Below are 16750 nucleotides of genomic sequence, written 5' to 3'. Positions count from 1 at the left end.
ACCGGACGGATCCGGTGGGAAAAGCAGTACCCTCGCTGCTGGTCGGAGCAGCTTCGGCTCCGCTCCGCCACGCGATCCGAAGGGGTGCGGGGGTGTCATGGCTCTGCCGCTCTTTGACGCCGGTTTCCCCTGCCCGGCAGAGACGGGATCGGAGAGGAGCGCGGAGTCCGGCAAGATGGCGGCCGACGCGGAGCTGAACGGCATGGGCGAGAGCCACCAGAGCTCCCCCAGGATCTCCCCGGACGGCGGCGGCGGCGGCGGCGGCGTCGGCAAGGCCGCGCTGAAGCAATCAGACCTCAATAACAGACTGAGCCGGGCCAGCGAGAACGGGGTGCCCGAGCGGGCCGGAGAGCCGGGCCGCCCTCCCCCGGGCAAGCCCGCGGACCCCCCCCAGGCCTCGGTGACCGGGAGCAACGGCTTCATCCTCAGCAAGCAGCCGGCGGCGCCGGAGGCCGCCCCCTACAGGACTAGCGGCGCGAGCGCGGGCTCGTCTCTGGTCGGCCACGCCGCCAAGACCCTGCCGTCGCCGTCGGCCAGCCGGGCCAGGGGCCCCGGCGCGGCCCGGAGCGAGGGGGCCCCGGGGGGGGCGGGGTGGACCCCCGGCCGGCCCGGGGAGGACAAGTCGGAAGCCGAAGCCAAGAACGGCGCGAGCCAGGACCTCCACCCGCCGGTGACGATACACAGGGCCCGGAAGACCATGGCGCGGCCGGCCGCCAGCCAGACGACACTAAAGGTCAGCCGCCTCTCGCCTCCGGCCGCCCGCTCTGCCCCGCGTGAGGCCGAAGCCTGGGCTGGCGGTTTGCACATGGGGAAACTAGGGGTGAGGGCGGAGGCCGGGGCGACCTCTGTGACCCTCTCCCAGCACAGCAGTCCTGCTTAAAGGGGAGTTTCGTCCGTAAAACCGGGAAAGGCGGGCATTCCCAGCAACCACGGGGAACTGCACCAACAGTAAAACACGGCAAAATTAAACACCGCCTGGCCTTCAAATTCAGGAATATCTGGACTGCCCTGTGGCTGCAGGGTAGTTGCTTACTATTGGGTGTTTGTGTTTTTTATGCTTTAGCAAATTTTATACGGCGTATTAATGACGCGTGAAACAAAAAGCCTGTGTATTTATGATAAGGGCACAGGAACTCTTTTCATGGACGGCGTTGGTTGCAGTTGTTCCGAAAAATATATGTCTGTCATATATGTATTTGGAGGATGCATGTTTCACTTTATAATAGTGGGTGCAGGGGGCAGTAAGAGTGGCGTTGTGATTTAACAGACGTTCCGCACTAACGGATCCCTCTTCCCGCCTGCTAGTGTCCGTACGGTCTGGAGCGGGAATCCCTCGCTAGGCCTGGGAGCAGCGGGGAGGCTGGGAGGCTGGCCCTCTGCCCCCGGGGCGAGGAGTCTGACCCCCCGCCGCCCCCCTGTGGTTTTATTTCCAGCTCCTCAACAGGGAGCCGAAGGAGCCGAGCGCCGGGAAGGAGGGGGGCAGGAGCGGCGCGGAGCCCGGGAAGCCGCCCCAGGCGCCTTCCTCGCAGAACCAGCTACCTCGGAGCCAGAACGACGCCGCGGCCACGGCCAAGCCCCCGCCAGGTAGCCAGCGGCGCCGGAAAGGTCGCGGGTTCGTTCGGGGCCGACGGAGCACCCCGAGGTACTCCGCTTGGGCTGCTGCTGTCGGCGCCCCGCTGGACCGGTGGGGACACGTGCGAGTCCCCCTGGGGGGAGAAGCACCGGCGGGGTTCAGGGCGATTCGGACCCTACTGGGTTGGACCGGTGCCTCTGGGTGCGAGTCCGCATGGTATTCCCGCCTCTGCTCGGGTGTTTGACAGGGTCTTCCGTTTCAGTTTCCCCTTTCCAGTGGAGTCTCAAGGGGTTTCCATTCCTGGGGGGGGTTCTCTGTCCCCGGAGAAATGGCAGGAGACGAGCACGCTGACCCGGGAGAGGGCGGATTTCTCTTTCGCTCTTCTTCATCCCTTGTCCCCCTCTGCTCAGCCGCTGCCGGGTCCCGGAAGAAGAAGAGGAGGATGGGGACGTACAGTCTCGCCCCCAAGAAGAAACCCAAAGTGCTGAAGCAGCGATCGGTGCTGGAGATGTTCAAGAACATGACCCACCCCCCCTCGGGGGCTCAGGTGAGGAGCACGCCATCCGAAGGGGCTTTATTGATGTCTTACAGACTGCTGCTCATGTTGGCTTGTGCTAGGAGACTTGCAGTCCCTAATGCAAAATCTTATGCCATGCTTGGTGTTGCAGCTTATGAGAAGCAACATTCTTCTGGTTGAATTGGTGCAATTTATCCTTAACTGGGCCGTCACCTTAAACAGGTTGGCCAAGCTTTCCTGCCCTGCCCTGACCTTGTCTCCCGCTCCGCAGAAAGAGAGCGCGCAGGTGAACGGAGAGACCGTGGAAAACGAGACAGAGGAGGAGGAGTCCGAGGAGGGAGAGGACTCGGAGGAAGAGGAGGAGCAGGCGAGCGAGCGTCCCAGGGAGGAGTGGCTGCCAGCAGGGGGGGGTGACCTTGGGACCACGCCAATGGAGGGGTGCCTGACGACAGCGAACGCCACCCACAAGGTGGGCGAATCGCACTTCTCCCAGCACCTCTGCCCACAGCGCAGCGCAGAGTGACGTGAGCTGGTTGGGCCCAGGTTGGGGGGTTCTGAGGTTCATAGGTGAAGAGTTTAAAGATAGGCTGCGGGTGCACAACTCTGGGCCATTGGTCATCCATGTTTCTCTTCGTCCAGAGCCCTCTGTCACCTAACTGCTATAACTATTGACTTTATTTGGCCAAGTTCACACTGGTGATGGGAAGACACCTCTACAGATCTTGACCCTGAGAGTGTGTCTCTCTCGCTGGCAAGGTGTGTCAGGGGTGTGATGTCACTGGGGCTCTTCCTGTGCGTTGCCTGCAGGGGGAGGCCGAGGAGGAGGAGCAGGAATCGGAAGAATCGGCGGAGGAGGAAGAAGAAGAAGAAGGGAACGAATCAGATTTGGTAAAAATGAATCTGGAGGGTTTCCTTAGCGCAGGTTTAGACCGCCTTAGCTCCTCCTCTTTCACCTGTAGGAAGACCAGAAGGTCACAGGAGGGGACATAACCGGGAGACTTGTTCTTAACTCCAAAAACCTTTGTGTGAAGAAGTGCCTCCTCTCCGTTTTGAGCGCACCTCCACGTGGTTTAGCGTCCTGGCCGGTTTGTCTTGCGTTATGCGAAACTCCATTGAGCAACTCGAGGTTGACTAAGGTACCGGTTGCAACAGCACAGGTGTAGTTTCATTCTGTGCTGAAACTTGTAGAAAAGAAACAAAACACCTGTCCTCAGACTGTGGGGCTTCCTTCAGGTGAGAGGTAAGGAGGTGCGGGGGGGGGGGGGGTATATATGCCAGCAGGTGAGAATGAAAGTCCAAACTCGGGGAGAACAGGAGAGGTGTGTGGCCGGTAGAGGAGAAACGGGGAATTCTGGGGATGGATGTGCTGGTTGGATCGGGCTCCTGCAGCAGCCCGGCCTGAGAGGATGAGTCCGCTGCCTCTGCGGGGGTCTCTCCTTCAGCCGCCATTGCCCCCTGGGGGCCCGACCCCCCCCCCTTCCCTGCGCGTGGCCGGAGCATGACCTCCCGCTGTCCGCTCCGCAGAGCTCCGGGTCCAGCGTGAGGAAGAGGCTGAAGAAGAAGGGGAAGAGCGACAGTCCCTGGCTGCGGCCCGCCAGGAAGCGCAAGCGGAAGAGCCGGCCCAAAGCCGAGGGGGCCGCAGGTGAGCCCAGCCCGGGGGTCTCGTTCCGGTGGAGGGCTTGGCGCCGGAATAACGGGAAAGAGCGGGCTTGAGCCTGAGGCAGCCTCCCACGTGCTTGGGAAGGGAGCAGTATCCAGGGTTGTGGATCAGTCCTGTCATGTGACCAAGAGCTCCGCGGGTGTGGGGTCCCCTGGACGACGGTGTGCGACCCTTATTCTGCACGTCTGCCTCTCCCTTTGATCCCCGAGACCGACGCTCGTCAGTGCTTCAGGACTGATTGATCCTGTCCAAAAGGGGCCTAAATTCCTGCTGTGGGATTTACTGGGATGGGATTGTGCAGTGAGCCATTTCCTTAACCGTTTTTCGGTTGGTAACTAGATCAGCTGTTTCGAAGGCGGGGTGCCTCGCAGGGCAGGGGAGGGCAGAACAGACCGCGGGAGTTTGTGCGCCCTCCCCTCGCTGGCGTGGGTCCGTGCCAGCGCCTGTTGCTTGCTGGGATGGGCTCCGGCTCACCTGTATCGGTGGGACTAGCTCGAAAACGGGCAGGTGGATTCAAGGGGAAACTGGGAGTGAACCGAGACCCTACGGGTTCCCCTGGGCGTGTCCCGCTGCAGTATTGCCGTGAAAGCCGCCACAGACGTGAACCCGTGTCTGTCTGTTTGTGCCCAGGGAATGAGGCGGAGCCCCACGCCCAGGCTGACCACAGTAAGGAATACACTGAAGTGCCCCTGGACGCGCTGGACCTGAAGGTGCAGGAGGAGCTGCTCTCTTCACAGCACAGAGGTGAGAGAAACCAAGGAGAGCAGCAGCCGAGAGGAGGCGGGAGGCCTGGACTCGTGCTGGAGAAGGGTTGTGGACTTTGACTGCCAAGATGGCTTAGCACAGAGTGGGTTGGGAGCTCTCCCCCTGGTGGTGGCTGCTGTGTATTGCAGCATCGGTTGACTTCCCTGTAATGTGATTGGGATTTTGTTGCTTTTTATTAGTATGCATTCCAGTTCTTTTTTTTTTTTTTTTACAGGGGTTCGCTTGCTCTCGGAGCGGATTAGAGGGGATGTGAAACTTGTTAAGGGATTGAAAATGCGGGCCGGTTTTGAGAAAAGCTCTTGGGGATGGAATGGGGAGTTGGGATGTGGAGAAAACGGGAGCTGACCCCATCCCCCCCCCCCCCCCCCCTCTCGGGTTCTCCGCAGGTGCGTCCGGGAGCTCGGAAGCCATGGATGTGGATGCCGTGCAGGAGCTGCCCCTGTGCAGCTGCAGGATGGAGACGCCCAAGAGCCGGGAGATCCTGACACTGGCCAACAAGAAGTGTATGGCCACTGAGAGCGTGGATGGGCAGGTACGGCGCAGGCTGAGCCACGCCTTGTCAGGAGAGGCGGTGATTTCACTCTTGAGCTTCCTCATATCTGTTTTGGGATCGTCAGCAAGCCCCCCCCCCTGTCCGATAGGCTGGTGCCCGCAGTTGGCGCCTGTGCCTGCAAGGGGGCGCCCCCCCGGTGCCCTCTGCCTCCGCGCCCGGCCCGCCCGGCCCGCCCGGCCCGCTCTCAGGCGCTGTTCTCTCCCCTCTCTCTCAGCTGAGCCGGTGCCAGAGCGGAGTGATGAAGCACGAGATGATGCGCCCGTCCAACTCGGTCCAGCTGCTGGTGCTGTGTGAGGACCACCGCGCCGGCATGGTGAAGCACCAGTGCTGCCCCGGCTGCGGCTACTTCTGCAGAGCGGTAAGGGGCACCCCGCCATCCAAAATCGGGACAGGGCAGTTCCGGTCGCTCTTCGCCGGGGGCTTTCCGGGCTCCTCTCTGGGGTGCCTCGATGGCGCCTGTCCTGCTCTTAAATTCTCCGCTGGGTCGTGCAGCAACCCTGGGCTGGGCTCCTCCGCTGTGTCCCGCCAATCTGGCGAAGGCCGAGGGCCGTTCTGCCTTGTTCGTGGGGCCCAAAGAGGCCCCTTATTCCTCCTCTGCCCGCATGTTGAACTTAAAGATAAAACACAGCCAGGGTTTAACCTGAGGGCTGTTCTACACTCGGAGCTGCAGAGTCTTGGAACCGCCCCCAGATTTTGGATTTGTCGCAATTTAAATTGGCCCGGGGCTACTCCGCCTTGTCCCTTGGTTGCTGGCAGCACTGTAATTACGGCATTGATGCTGCCGACGATCAATTAAGTAATTAAGGAGCTGGTCTTGGCACCATCCTGTGGTGTTGGGGACTGAAGAACGTGAGAACGGGTGTCTGCAGAAGAGGAGAAAGGACGACACCGTCCCTGAAATGCGAGCCTCCTCGGTTCATCGTTCTTTTTCCCGGGATGCAGGGCACGTTCATGGAATGCCAGCCGGACAGCAACATCTCGCACCGCTTCCACCAGGACTGCGCCTCGGTGATGGACGGGCGGAGCTTCTGCCCGCACTGCGGGGAGGAGGCGGGCAAGGCCAAGGAGGTCACCATCGCCAAGGCCGACACCACCTCCATGGTGCCCGTGGCCCCCGGCCAGGAGCCCCCCCCCGCCACCGAGGGGAAGGCCGACACCACCACAGGCGGGTAAGTGCGCCGCAGCCTCCGGCGGTCTCGGGTCGGGCCGCGCTGTCCTTTTACAGTACTCGCGCTTTGCCCAAGCGCAGTGGTACCTGCCGCCATCTTCCCATCAGTCCCTTGGGTTCTGTTCTGCGTGAGCTTCGGGGTCAGGCCCCACGTGCTTGTGCTTGTGTCTCCATGCTCCTTCCTAAGGAGAGCCGGGCGCTGGCGGGTCCTGTCACTGGGGCTCCTGCTGCTGGGGGGGGCCCACGCCTTCGGAATAGGGGGGGACCAGCTGCCTCGTCTCGTCTCCCTGCGGCTTCGCATTCTGTAAACCATCCGGCAGATCTCGGGGGCCGACCAGCCTTCATCCTCTCTCTCCCCCTCTCCCTCCCAGCACTTCCCGAATGAGGCTGGCCAGCGAGGACAAGGCGGACAGCTCCGCGCCCAAGCCCTCGGAGGCGTCGGACTCGTCGGGGTCGCCCAGCAGCTCGCGGTGGGGGGCGGTGACCCCCTCCTCCGGGATGTCGCAGGGACCAGCCAAAGAAACCCTGGAGAGCGTTCTCCTGGCGCTGGATGCTGAGAAGTAAGCCCCCCTCCGAAGCCCCCCTGCTTGTATTCACCTGGACCAGCACAGAGGTCACGCAGAAGCAGACGAATCGATGGTTCTTGTCTTGTATAGCAGTATAGCAGTAGGGTGAAGCAGTTGAGGCGTTGAGCGCTTGAAATTGAAGCCCTCCCACCCAGGGCATGATTGAGATAATCAGATCTGCAGGGGAAAGGAACCGAGCTGCCCGCACGAGAGGCAAGCGGTTCTTCGACTCTTCCTTGCTCCCAGGTGTTGTTTACTGCACCTGATCCTTCATACCAAATCACATGCAACGACCACATGAGTTTTCACTTGACGTGATGAACCAGATGGCCGACAAAGTCCGATGCAAAGGAACAAGTAAAGATTTATTCCCTGCTGAAAAGAGCAGAAAAGAAACGCAATGTTTCGGCTGTGTGGAGCCTTCTCCGGGTGCACCCAAACCTACTTGATCCTTTGCAGCCTGCGCATGCTGAGGCGGTTCCCCACTTCACAAAGTAAGATGTCGGTTCACAGCCTCTCTCCCATCAATCGGGCAGCTCCAAATGAATGCTTTGATGGGTTCGGAGATAGTTGTAACTTATTTTAAACCTAAGCCCTGATTGAACCATGAAACGCATGCCGACGTATTCCCAAGATCGGCTTTAAACCAGTGTTAGCAGCACCAGCAGTGAAGGGCCTCCTGTCTCCTGGGAAGACCAGTGCAAGTCGCAGCACAGCAGAGATCGGATTTATGCGTTTACATTTAAAAAAATCATAAATTTAGTATGCAAAGGAAATGCCGTATTATACCTTCGACTATTGTCTTATAGTGAGGAATAAGACTTAAAATCTGTTGCTTTGGTAAGAAAATCCTCTGCACGTCGGAGAGTCTTTTGCACCCGTTAGTAGCTTCCAAGAAGCAGGTTTGTCTCGCTGCCGCCGACGTGCCCTCCTTCCTCTTCTTGGAACAAAAGTGGGGGCAGGTGATGAGGCTGCTGTTCTCATGGGGCTGAGCCGGGCGCTGAGCCAGGTTGTGATGTGCTCTCTCTCCCTTCTGTCACCCTGACAGGCCTAAGAAGCTGAGGTTTCACCCAAAGCAGCTGTACATCTCTGCCAAGCAAGGGGAGCTCCAGAAAGTGCTCATGATGCTGGGTATGAGGCTCGCCGATGAATAAACCGTCTTCTAACGAGGCTGGGGCCTCTCCGCTGGCCGCCGTCTGGGGGGGGATCCCTGCTGGAGGAGGGAAGGGCGTCTTGAGCTCCGTGGCGGTTAGGCTCTGCCGCTCCCCGACCGTGCTCGCGTGCCTCGCTGTGGGGGCGGCTGGCTCCGGGGTAACGGCTTCTCTCCGTGCTCTCGGCAGTGGACGGGATCGACCCCAACTTCAAGATGGAAAGCCAGAGCAAGCGCACGCCCCTCCACGTGGCGGCCGAGGCCGGGCACCAGGAGATCTGCCACATGCTGGTGCAGGTCAGTCCGGAGGGGAGGGGTGGGGCCATGTCTGCTTCACTGCGGAAGAGTCCGACACCACAGACTTGGAAGGGATGTTTGGGGACGCTGTTGTTTTCACACTTATTCCCAACCTAGGAGTCTTTTCATAGGAGAATGCCGATGTAGTGTCTCTGTACAGCTGTGATCTGCGTGCAGGCCGAGTGGCTGTACGGCCTAGGAGCAGAACGCACGTTTCCAATAGACGTCCTTTCCCATGAAGCTCTTCGGCGCCCAGTTGGGGACTTCCTGGCCTGGGCTTGTGCTCGGCCTCTGACTCTCCCTGTCGGAATTCCTGGGCTTTTGGGATTGATATCGGATTAAGCAGGCAGGCCGAGCCTGCAGAGACCCGGAAGATCCTTCTCGGATTCTTAACGTTGTACTGAGCACCTACCCAAGGTAGACGGGCGGTGTAAAAAAAAATAATAGAGCTTGTCGTCCCCAGCACGTGGAGATCTGGGAACAAGGTTTTTGTCACAAGGGTTTTCGTTCTGATTAAAATGTCCAATTGGCTAAGTGAGTCCGTCAATGAATGAATTGACCCCCCCCCCCACACATCCTTTCCCCGAAAGGCCGGAGCCAATCTGGACATGTGCGACGAGGACCAGAGGACGCCACTCATGGACGCCGCGGAGAACAGCCACCTGGAAACTGTGAAGTACCTGCTGAGCGCGGGGGCCATCGTCACCCACAAGGTCAGTGAGCCCCCTCCTCCACCCTCGCTCGCACAGGCGCACCCTCAGCTCAGAGCCTGCCTTGATGCTGGGCTCCTTTTCCGACACTAAAGGTGAAATAAGATGATCAGGTCCAAGCAGGTGTCTCTCCTAAACGTTCAAAGACACTGATGTCTATTTGGTGTGAAGTGGTAGATATGGAAGAGACTTGAAGGCCTGAAGGCAATCGGGAGAAATCAGGAGAAATGGCTCCCACTCCCTAGACCAGCCAGGACAGCGAGCTGATGTCTTGCTTTTATTCTTTCTTCACCTGCGTCTTGGCTGCAGTCAGAAACTCTAGAGCTCAGGCAGACTCGGACCAGCGGGGCCTCTAGGCCCTCTGGGTTCATTTCACTTTACAACTAGTCAACCAGTCAATTCCCTGAATTAGTTTCTCTCTCTAGATATACAGTGCAGCCCGCATGCACAGTGCAGGTCTTTCGGAGTTGAGAATTTCCGGTCTGACCTCGATCCAGGGTTCGCTTAGTGCTTTGAGTGTTCTGAGGCTCTGGAGAGAAAGGTTCCCAGTTGCCGATTGGAAAGTCAGGTCAGTCAGGGAGCCTGCAGTCCCCCTGGGGGCTGAAGTTCACGCCACCCGGTTTAGGCAGTAGGTCCTTCGGCGACAGAATCCCGGTTAAGTTTGGGGGTACATGAGTGGGGCGCGGCTGTGTCGCAGGGGCTTGTGAAGTTGAACAGAAGCTTGGGGTGCCGTGGCCGCGATGAGTGAGGCCTTCTCTCGTTGCAGGACGTCGAGGGCTCGACCTGCCTCCACCTCGCTGCCAAAAAGGGGCATTACGACGTCGTGGAGCACCTGCTGGACACCGGATCGATAGACATCAACTGCCAGGTAATGGAGTCACCTGGGGTTTCGGGGGAGCTGGGGAAACGCGGCCGCGTCTCGCAGAGAGTTAGAAACTGCGACACGGATGATTCGGGGAGGGTTTACTTTAATCAGTTTGCAGCACAGGCCAGGTGCTTGATGCACAACTTTCTTTAAAAAAAGCACCTGCTTTGAGACACAAGGGGCTGATGCTCCTTTATGAGCTCTGAGAGGTGAATCGCAAGAGTGGGGCCACACGCACCCCCCCCCCCCCCTTCAGCCCCGTCCCTGAAGAGCTCCACCCTGCGGTATCTGCCGCCGCCGCCGCCGCCGCCCCGGAGTGTCGTTTTCGGGAGGTTGGGCGTTCCCTTTCACACAGAAATGAACCAGTAAGAGCCCCCACCCCCCAGACAGACAGTGAATCCCTGCTGGTGACCTGATTTGTTCCAGGACGACGGGGGCTGGACACCCATGATTTGGGCGACAGAATACAAGCACATAGACGAGGTCAAACTGCTGCTCTCTCGGGGCGCCGACATCAACATCCGAGACAAGGTCAGTGGCGGAGCTTTCCTTTCCAGCTGTGACTGGGAGACGGTGCACATCTGGACCGCTGGGTGTGCTCAGTACCTCCTCAGTAGCCATGTGCATTGCTAATCTGAGCTTTTGGCCATGTTTAGAATTACTGTGCACTGGATGACCAGCCTCAGCGTGGTTAAGGTTTCCTTCTTCTTTTGCTCCCTTGTCGTGAATGCCTCTTCCTCACTGGGTTTCGTGTGGCTCTTAACCACCGTGTCCCCTCTGCTTGGCAGGAGGAGAACATCTGTCTGCACTGGGCGGCCTTCTCCGGGTGCGTGGACATCGCCGAGATCCTGCTGAACGCGAAGAGCGACCTCCACGTCGTGAACGTCCACGGGGACTCGCCGCTGCACATCGCCGCGCGGGAGAACCGGCACGACTGCGTGGCGTGAGTAGCGCCGGTTCACGCTCCCGCACTGTCACATCGGCGTGGAGTCGCTTACGCTTCTGTCGAGGCTTTCTGGACGCCCCACTCAAAGCGCTGTACAGGTCGTGGGGAATCCCACTACCGCCACCAGTGTGCAGCCCCACCTGGATGAGGCGCCAGTCCGCTCCCCCCACACCAGCTCTCAGTGGGGAGGAGAGCAGAGCGATGGAGCCAGTTCAGAGAGGGGGGTTATTAGGAGGCCATGATGGGTAAAGGCCAGAGGAAATTGGGCCAGGACACTGGGGTAACACCCCTACTCTTCTCGAGAAACGCCCTGGGATTTTTAATGACCGACGGTGCCTTTTGTCCCCGTCACTATACTGGGGCATTAGGACCCACACAGACCGCAGAGACTGCACAGACCTTCTGCTGGCCCCACTAACACGCTTCCAGTAGCAACCGTAGTTTCTCCCAGGAGGTCTTCCCATCCAGGTACTGGCCAGGCTCACACCTGCTGGGCTTTAGGGTGATATAGCAGGGTGATATAGCGATATGAGACCTGGTAAAACATGGTCCAGAATCTGGAGTTGAGCCGTGCTGACACAGACAGGCGTGAAATACACCGCTGTTTTCATACAGCTGGTTTAGAAAACTAGGTGCTCCTTTCTGTCATGTTTTCAGCGCTACAGGGCAGGTAGAGGCGCGGGGCCACGGGGAGTGGCAGTGGACGCTGTCCACTGAGCTGCTGGACGCAGCACGGCATCGCTTCCGACTCGGCCCACGTGGCGGCGATCGGGTGCCCCGGCCTTGTCCAGGCCCCCAAGAGCACGTGCACCCCCCCTCATCTCGGTCACACCTCTTGCACCACGCCCAAGCTCGTTTGAGCGAGCCGGCTGGTGTCCCTCCCGCCCGCGGCGGGACGCAGATCGGCAGGGACGGCGGGCGAGGGAGGGGACGGGCACGGCCGCGCCCTCTAACTGCCCGGCCTTCCTTCCTGCCCCACCCCCCCCCACCCCCTCCCCCACCCCCTAGGCTGTTCCTCTCCCGCGGGGCTGACGTCAGCCTGAAGAACAGGGAAGGGGAGACGCCCCTGGAGTGCTGCAGCCTCAACTCCAAGGTGTGGGCGGCCCTGCAGATGAGCAAGAAGCTGAAGGACGCGACGGCGCACAAGAGCGGGCAGGAGGAGAGGGTCATCAACAGGTAAGCCTCCCCGCCGGCCTGGCGCCCCCAGAGGACCCCCAGAGCGTTTGCGATCACAAGTGAAAGGGCAAACTAAGTCGGCTTGTTTTAAACAGAAGAAGTTTTGCTTGTAAATTAGTGGGCTTTCTCCTTTTATATTTCTTTAGCAGCACAGCATTGTGTGCTAACAAAGCATGAAAGTTTATTGTATCACTTACATTTTGGCACCTCTTTATTGCATTTTCAGTTTCTTCCAGAAGCGAGTTAATCATTTTTTTTTTTAATATTGAAAGGTTTTGATCCTAAAAGTAGAACTGGGAAAGAGCTGTGTCTTTGCAGGCTTTTGAAGAGCCTCACCTTAAGGCTGTGGAGGCGATAGCAATGAAACGAACACGGCCAATTTGTCACTTGTTAGCAACGGAATGGGATAACTGTCAGCACTAAATAAGCAATATACCGTAGATGTTTATGATGAGAAGATGAGCTTTTTATAGTTTTTCTTTGCGCTCATCGGAAAATAGTTGCTGGAAAGCATCCAAGCCGAACGCCAGCTAGCAGGAGTCGGCCAGCCCTGAGTGTCGTAGTGATGCTGTGCCTGTTGTGGCTCCGCAGGGACATTGCGCGCGGGTACGAGAGGGTCCCCGTGCCCTGTGTGAACGGTGTGGACAACGAGCCCTGCCCCAGCAACTACAAGTACGTCCCCGACAACTGCGTCACCTCCCCCATGAACATTGACAAGAACATCACGCACCTGCAGGTAAGGCCCGGCTCACCTGTGCATAGTACTTTACAGGATTACCAGCCCGACGAGCCCAGGGCTGGAACCCAGACTAGGTGACTGGACCCATGGGCAGGGATAACCTGAGGCTTCCGTTACCTGAAGCAGGTTGAACCACATCAGGCTTGACCTGCTACAAGCTCTTTACATAGAAGCTAGGGCTGGCTGGAGTTCACATGGGTGGGCAGTTCTGGTCCTGGAGGGCCGGCGTATCTGCAAGTTTTCACTCCAGCTCTGCTCTTAACCTAAATCTGCTCATGGTTGCCTTAACTGGACCAATTTATCAACCTCTCCCAGCTCCTCAGCTGCAGGGAGATCCAAGGAAAACCTCCAGAGACAGTCTCCCTAGGAGTAGGTTTGGACACCCCGGACAGACGGACACTAATGGTATAAACATTGAGAGGCACCTCTGGAGTTTCCTCAGTTTTGCTCCGACTGGCATTGTGGACGCAGAGCATGACTTTTCTGGCCGGAGTTTGTTAAAAGCAGGGTGATTAATTCATTTGCAGGTCACGTTAGGAGCATTAGACGGGTTGCAACGAGAGCAGGCCATTTGGGCCATCTGGGGATCTCATCCAGCCCTTTCTTAAAACAAGCAAAGGCAATGGCTTCCACAACGTGGCTGCACAGCTTGTTCCATGCTCCCACTACCCCTTGTGTAAATCGTGTTCTCAGTTTTAAATTCACTTTCACATTGTAAAACAATCGGTTTTACAATGAAAGCTGTGCAACAGGCCTCAGCCCGAAGCACTAGATTTCAGTAGTTTCAGAGCTTTTAGTAGACAAGCTCTGCCCATGTGAAAAGACAGGTAGCAGTTTGAGACCTGCTGTTGTAGTGCAGTGTTTTGATGGCACTAGCCCAAGACGCTGCCGTTTTAAACTGCTAAGAGGTGGTTATAATAGTTATAATGACGCGGACCTAAATCATGAGACAAGCTGGTATTTCAGCAAGGATTCTGTCTTCTGTCTCTGGTTCCCAGTACTGCGTCTGTGAAGACGACTGCTCCTCCACGAGCTGCATGTGTGGTCAGCTCAGTCTGCGCTGCTGGTTCGACAGGGTAAGCCACGCACGTCCGCTACTTTTTTGCACAAGCCTAATTTCTTCAAGAAAGGGTCCAATTCTACATCCACCCTTTCCCGCTCCTTCCAGTTCGGAGTTGTGGGGGAGGTGGAGTGTATCCCGGCAAGCCAGGGGCTCAGGGCAGGACACGCACTGGGTGGGACACCAGTCCGTCGCAGGGCAGACATGCAGACACACACACACACACACACACACGCAGATACATACCCGGGCCGATTTTCCCAGCAGCCAATGATCCTACCAGACAGTTTTTGGACTCTAGGAGGAAACTGGAGCTGGGCCAATCACTCTGTACTTAGTGTCACTATTTGTCTTGATTTTTCAAACACATTTCCCTTCTATTTCTGGAACTACAACATTCACTAAGGGCTGATTCTGGTTATTCGACTTAGAAATAACCCTAATAAAAATAGTTCTGAAAAGCAACCATAGCTTTTGAATCCTCTGCACCTCCTTCTATTCAACATGGTCAAACCGGCATTTGAATTTACCTACAAAAGTTTACATTTCAGAATTTAACAAATGGGCTCTGTAACTGATCACATTGCAATTAAGTCTACAGAACGTGATGATCTAGTGGTTGCCTACTATGCTGTACAGTACCTGCTGGACAGGGCTTGTCCAACCCTACTGCATCATACAAGATAGTGCTCAAGCCCAAGCAGATATTGCACGGTACTGACAGGATTCTTTTGAGTGAGGAGCCAGTGCAGGACGTCCGGGAATGATTGCATGTGGGCAGCACAACACCAGGCACGAAATGGAGCGGCCACAAGCCCGCGCCAGCGTCCAGGAGCTTGGCCGTGCACAGAAACTTCTGCACCAGGCCTGAGCTTTCGCGGTGGTGCTCGCCTCCTCCCTAACACACCGCAGGCGTAAGCACCCGGTCACGGGGGTGCGGGCGAGTGACCGGGCGAGCGCTCTGACCCCGTCTGTGTGTCCGCGTCCAGGAGGGCCGCCTGCAGCCGGAGTTCTGCCGGGAGGAGCCGCCGCTCATCTTCGAGTGCAACCACGCCTGCTCGTGCTGGAGGACCTGCAGGAACCGCGTGGTGCAGAACGGACTGCGGTAAGCGGCCGGCGTCCCCGTGAAGGAGGCTGGGGGGGTACGGGTCACCCGCTAGCCTGGTCTCAAGCTCAGCAGGGCCGGGCCGGGTCGGTCCTGGGACGGGGGAGACCCAGACTGCTGCTGCGTTAGAGGACCACTAGGCGGCGCCTTTCCCTCTTCCATCTGGCCCAGGATTTCCACGCCTGTGCCCTAATGTGGTGCCAGGGGTCTCTGTGGCCACAGGGGACTCTGTGCCGTAAGAGGGGCTGTCCTTCATCTGGGGTGTCAGGAACTTGAATTATCCTCGTGCGTCCTGGGCTGTTCATCAGAGCAAGGGTGTCAACATCAGCGTCCTGACTGAATTCCTCCCCGAGCCTGAGCTCTAAACTTACCCCTTAATTACTTACTTACAGCCTCTGTTGTCCACTTACTGCATTAATAAACACAGGCAGCCTTGCCGCAGTCGTACTAAAAGAAGGAACGGCAAACGGCTGTTTCTTTCGCGGCATCTCTCTTTGCGTCTGAGAGGGAGGCAGACCTGTCGAGTAACGAGCTTGTTCACTCTTTTCGAGCTGGTCCCGGGCCGCGGGCGGGCCGCCGGGGGTCTATCTGTAACGGCCGCCCGCCGTCTCTCCACAGGACACGGCTGCAGCTCTTTCGGACCAGAAAGATGGGCTGGGGAGTGCGGACCCTGCAGGACATCCCCCAGGGCACGTTCGTGTGCGAGTGAGTACCCCCCCCCCCCCGTCCCCCGCCACCCCACCCGAGAGTCCGCGCCCGGCGCGGTCCAGGCTCCGCGCGCCGTGTCCCGGCGCAGAGCCGCTGCCGCTTGCGGGCGGCGCGCGGGTGAGAAACGAGAAGCCGCAGGGCGACGTCCTCGGAGCGACACGTTGCTGACAGGCCCAGGTGCGCCCGACAGGCCGGGACGCCCCTCTCGTTTGCGGTGTTGCCGCGAGACCGCGGTAATGAGCTCCTGAGTGATGGCAGAGCCAGTGAAGGCTTAATAATTCCCTGTGATGTAGCCCAGCTGACCGGGCCACAACGCCGCTGGCGAGCTCTGTGCCAGTGAGAGCTGCACAGACCCCACCCCCTGACTGCAGATCCCAAATCGATGGGGGCTACAAATGTGTACAAAACCCAACCATCTAAAACCGCCTTTCCAAGTAGCGCAGATCGCCTGGGCCTGACCTGCATGCAATGTCTTCGATGACGGCGAGGAATTCTCCCCCTCCCCCTCCTCCGTGCCGTATCTACACGTAAAAGCTGTATTCAGCTGCACGGCAAATCATTAGCTTTTCCGTGGCTTTGAGGTTAAGGTATGAGAGTTCCCAGCACCAGACGTTCTCTCTCGCTAGGCGGATCTGCCAGCCCGTTCGGCCAAAGCTTGCTCTCCTCAATGCAGTTTTCCTTTGTCTCTGGACAGGTACGTCGGGGAGCTTATTTCCGATTCGGAGGCAGACGTCAGGCAGGACGACTCGTACCTCTTTGACCTAGACAACAAGGTAGTCTGTTGGATACAGGTGGCTGTGGGCTCCAGTCTGGAGTCAAGCCGGGTTCTGGTTTTGCCATGAGGGTCTGCTTTTCCCTCCTTGACCGTATCGTTTTTCTTTTCTGAGGTGACGCAGGACCTGTGCTTCAATAATTAAATTCTCTCTGGGGGGAAAAGGGGCAGGGTGTTTTCCTTGAAATTCAAAACCGCAACTGGGGCGCAGGGGGGTTTTTAATAAAGAAAGGTACACAATTAGTACAGGCAGGAGAGGTCTATATATAGCCGAGCACTCTGGCTGGCCTGCATGGTCAGGGCTGGATGCGGATCGTCATGGCGACAAATCTGTTGTCATGGCTTTTCCTCCAGGAAATCCGGGGATGGGCGTAGGGGAGGGGGGCAGGGAGGGTAGACGCCGGTTTCTGTGCAGCTGAG

At 58.1% G+C, this 16750-nt stretch overlaps 1 protein-coding gene across 10 annotated transcripts in view; it reads left to right on the top strand.

Annotated features, from left to right (window-relative positions):
• LOC148643819 (histone-lysine N-methyltransferase EHMT1-like) overlaps positions 1 to 16750 on the top strand; it is a 47320-nt gene that overhangs the window by 27245 nt on the left and 3325 nt on the right. For 9 of the 10 annotated variants that reach the window (XM_088614959.1, XM_088614962.1, XM_088614965.1 and 6 more), the window contains 23 exons: positions 141 to 733; positions 1434 to 1584; positions 1984 to 2120; positions 2362 to 2559; positions 2898 to 2978; positions 3615 to 3732; positions 4381 to 4494; positions 4902 to 5047; positions 5283 to 5426; positions 6011 to 6237; positions 6608 to 6796; positions 7851 to 7933; positions 8143 to 8249; positions 8840 to 8962; positions 9726 to 9827; positions 10251 to 10355; positions 10613 to 10767; positions 11779 to 11946; positions 12538 to 12682; positions 13684 to 13761; positions 14735 to 14850; positions 15469 to 15555; positions 16253 to 16331. In XM_088614959.1, coding sequence (XP_088471085.1) covers positions 141 to 733; positions 1434 to 1584; positions 1984 to 2120; positions 2362 to 2559; positions 2898 to 2978; positions 3615 to 3732; positions 4381 to 4494; positions 4902 to 5047; positions 5283 to 5426; positions 6011 to 6237; positions 6608 to 6796; positions 7851 to 7933; positions 8143 to 8249; positions 8840 to 8962; positions 9726 to 9827; positions 10251 to 10355; positions 10613 to 10767; positions 11779 to 11946; positions 12538 to 12682; positions 13684 to 13761; positions 14735 to 14850; positions 15469 to 15555; positions 16253 to 16331 — 3446 coding nt within the window. The remainder of the gene's footprint in view (positions 1 to 140; positions 734 to 1433; positions 1585 to 1983; positions 2121 to 2361; positions 2560 to 2897; positions 2979 to 3614; positions 3733 to 4380; positions 4495 to 4901; positions 5048 to 5282; positions 5427 to 6010; positions 6238 to 6607; positions 6797 to 7850; positions 7934 to 8142; positions 8250 to 8839; positions 8963 to 9725; positions 9828 to 10250; positions 10356 to 10612; positions 10768 to 11778; positions 11947 to 12537; positions 12683 to 13683; positions 13762 to 14734; positions 14851 to 15468; positions 15556 to 16252; positions 16332 to 16750) is intronic. The other variant, XM_088614957.1, reaches the window with a different exon arrangement.

The sequence above is a fragment of the Lepisosteus platostomus genome, chromosome 21, assembly GCF_059453375.1.
Source record: "Lepisosteus platostomus isolate fLepPlt1 chromosome 21, fLepPlt1.hap1, whole genome shotgun sequence".
Lineage (NCBI taxonomy): Eukaryota > Metazoa > Chordata > Actinopteri > Semionotiformes > Lepisosteidae > Lepisosteus > Lepisosteus platostomus.
Note: the sequence above shows the minus strand (reverse complement) of the source record. Positions and strands in the feature narration are given on the sequence as shown.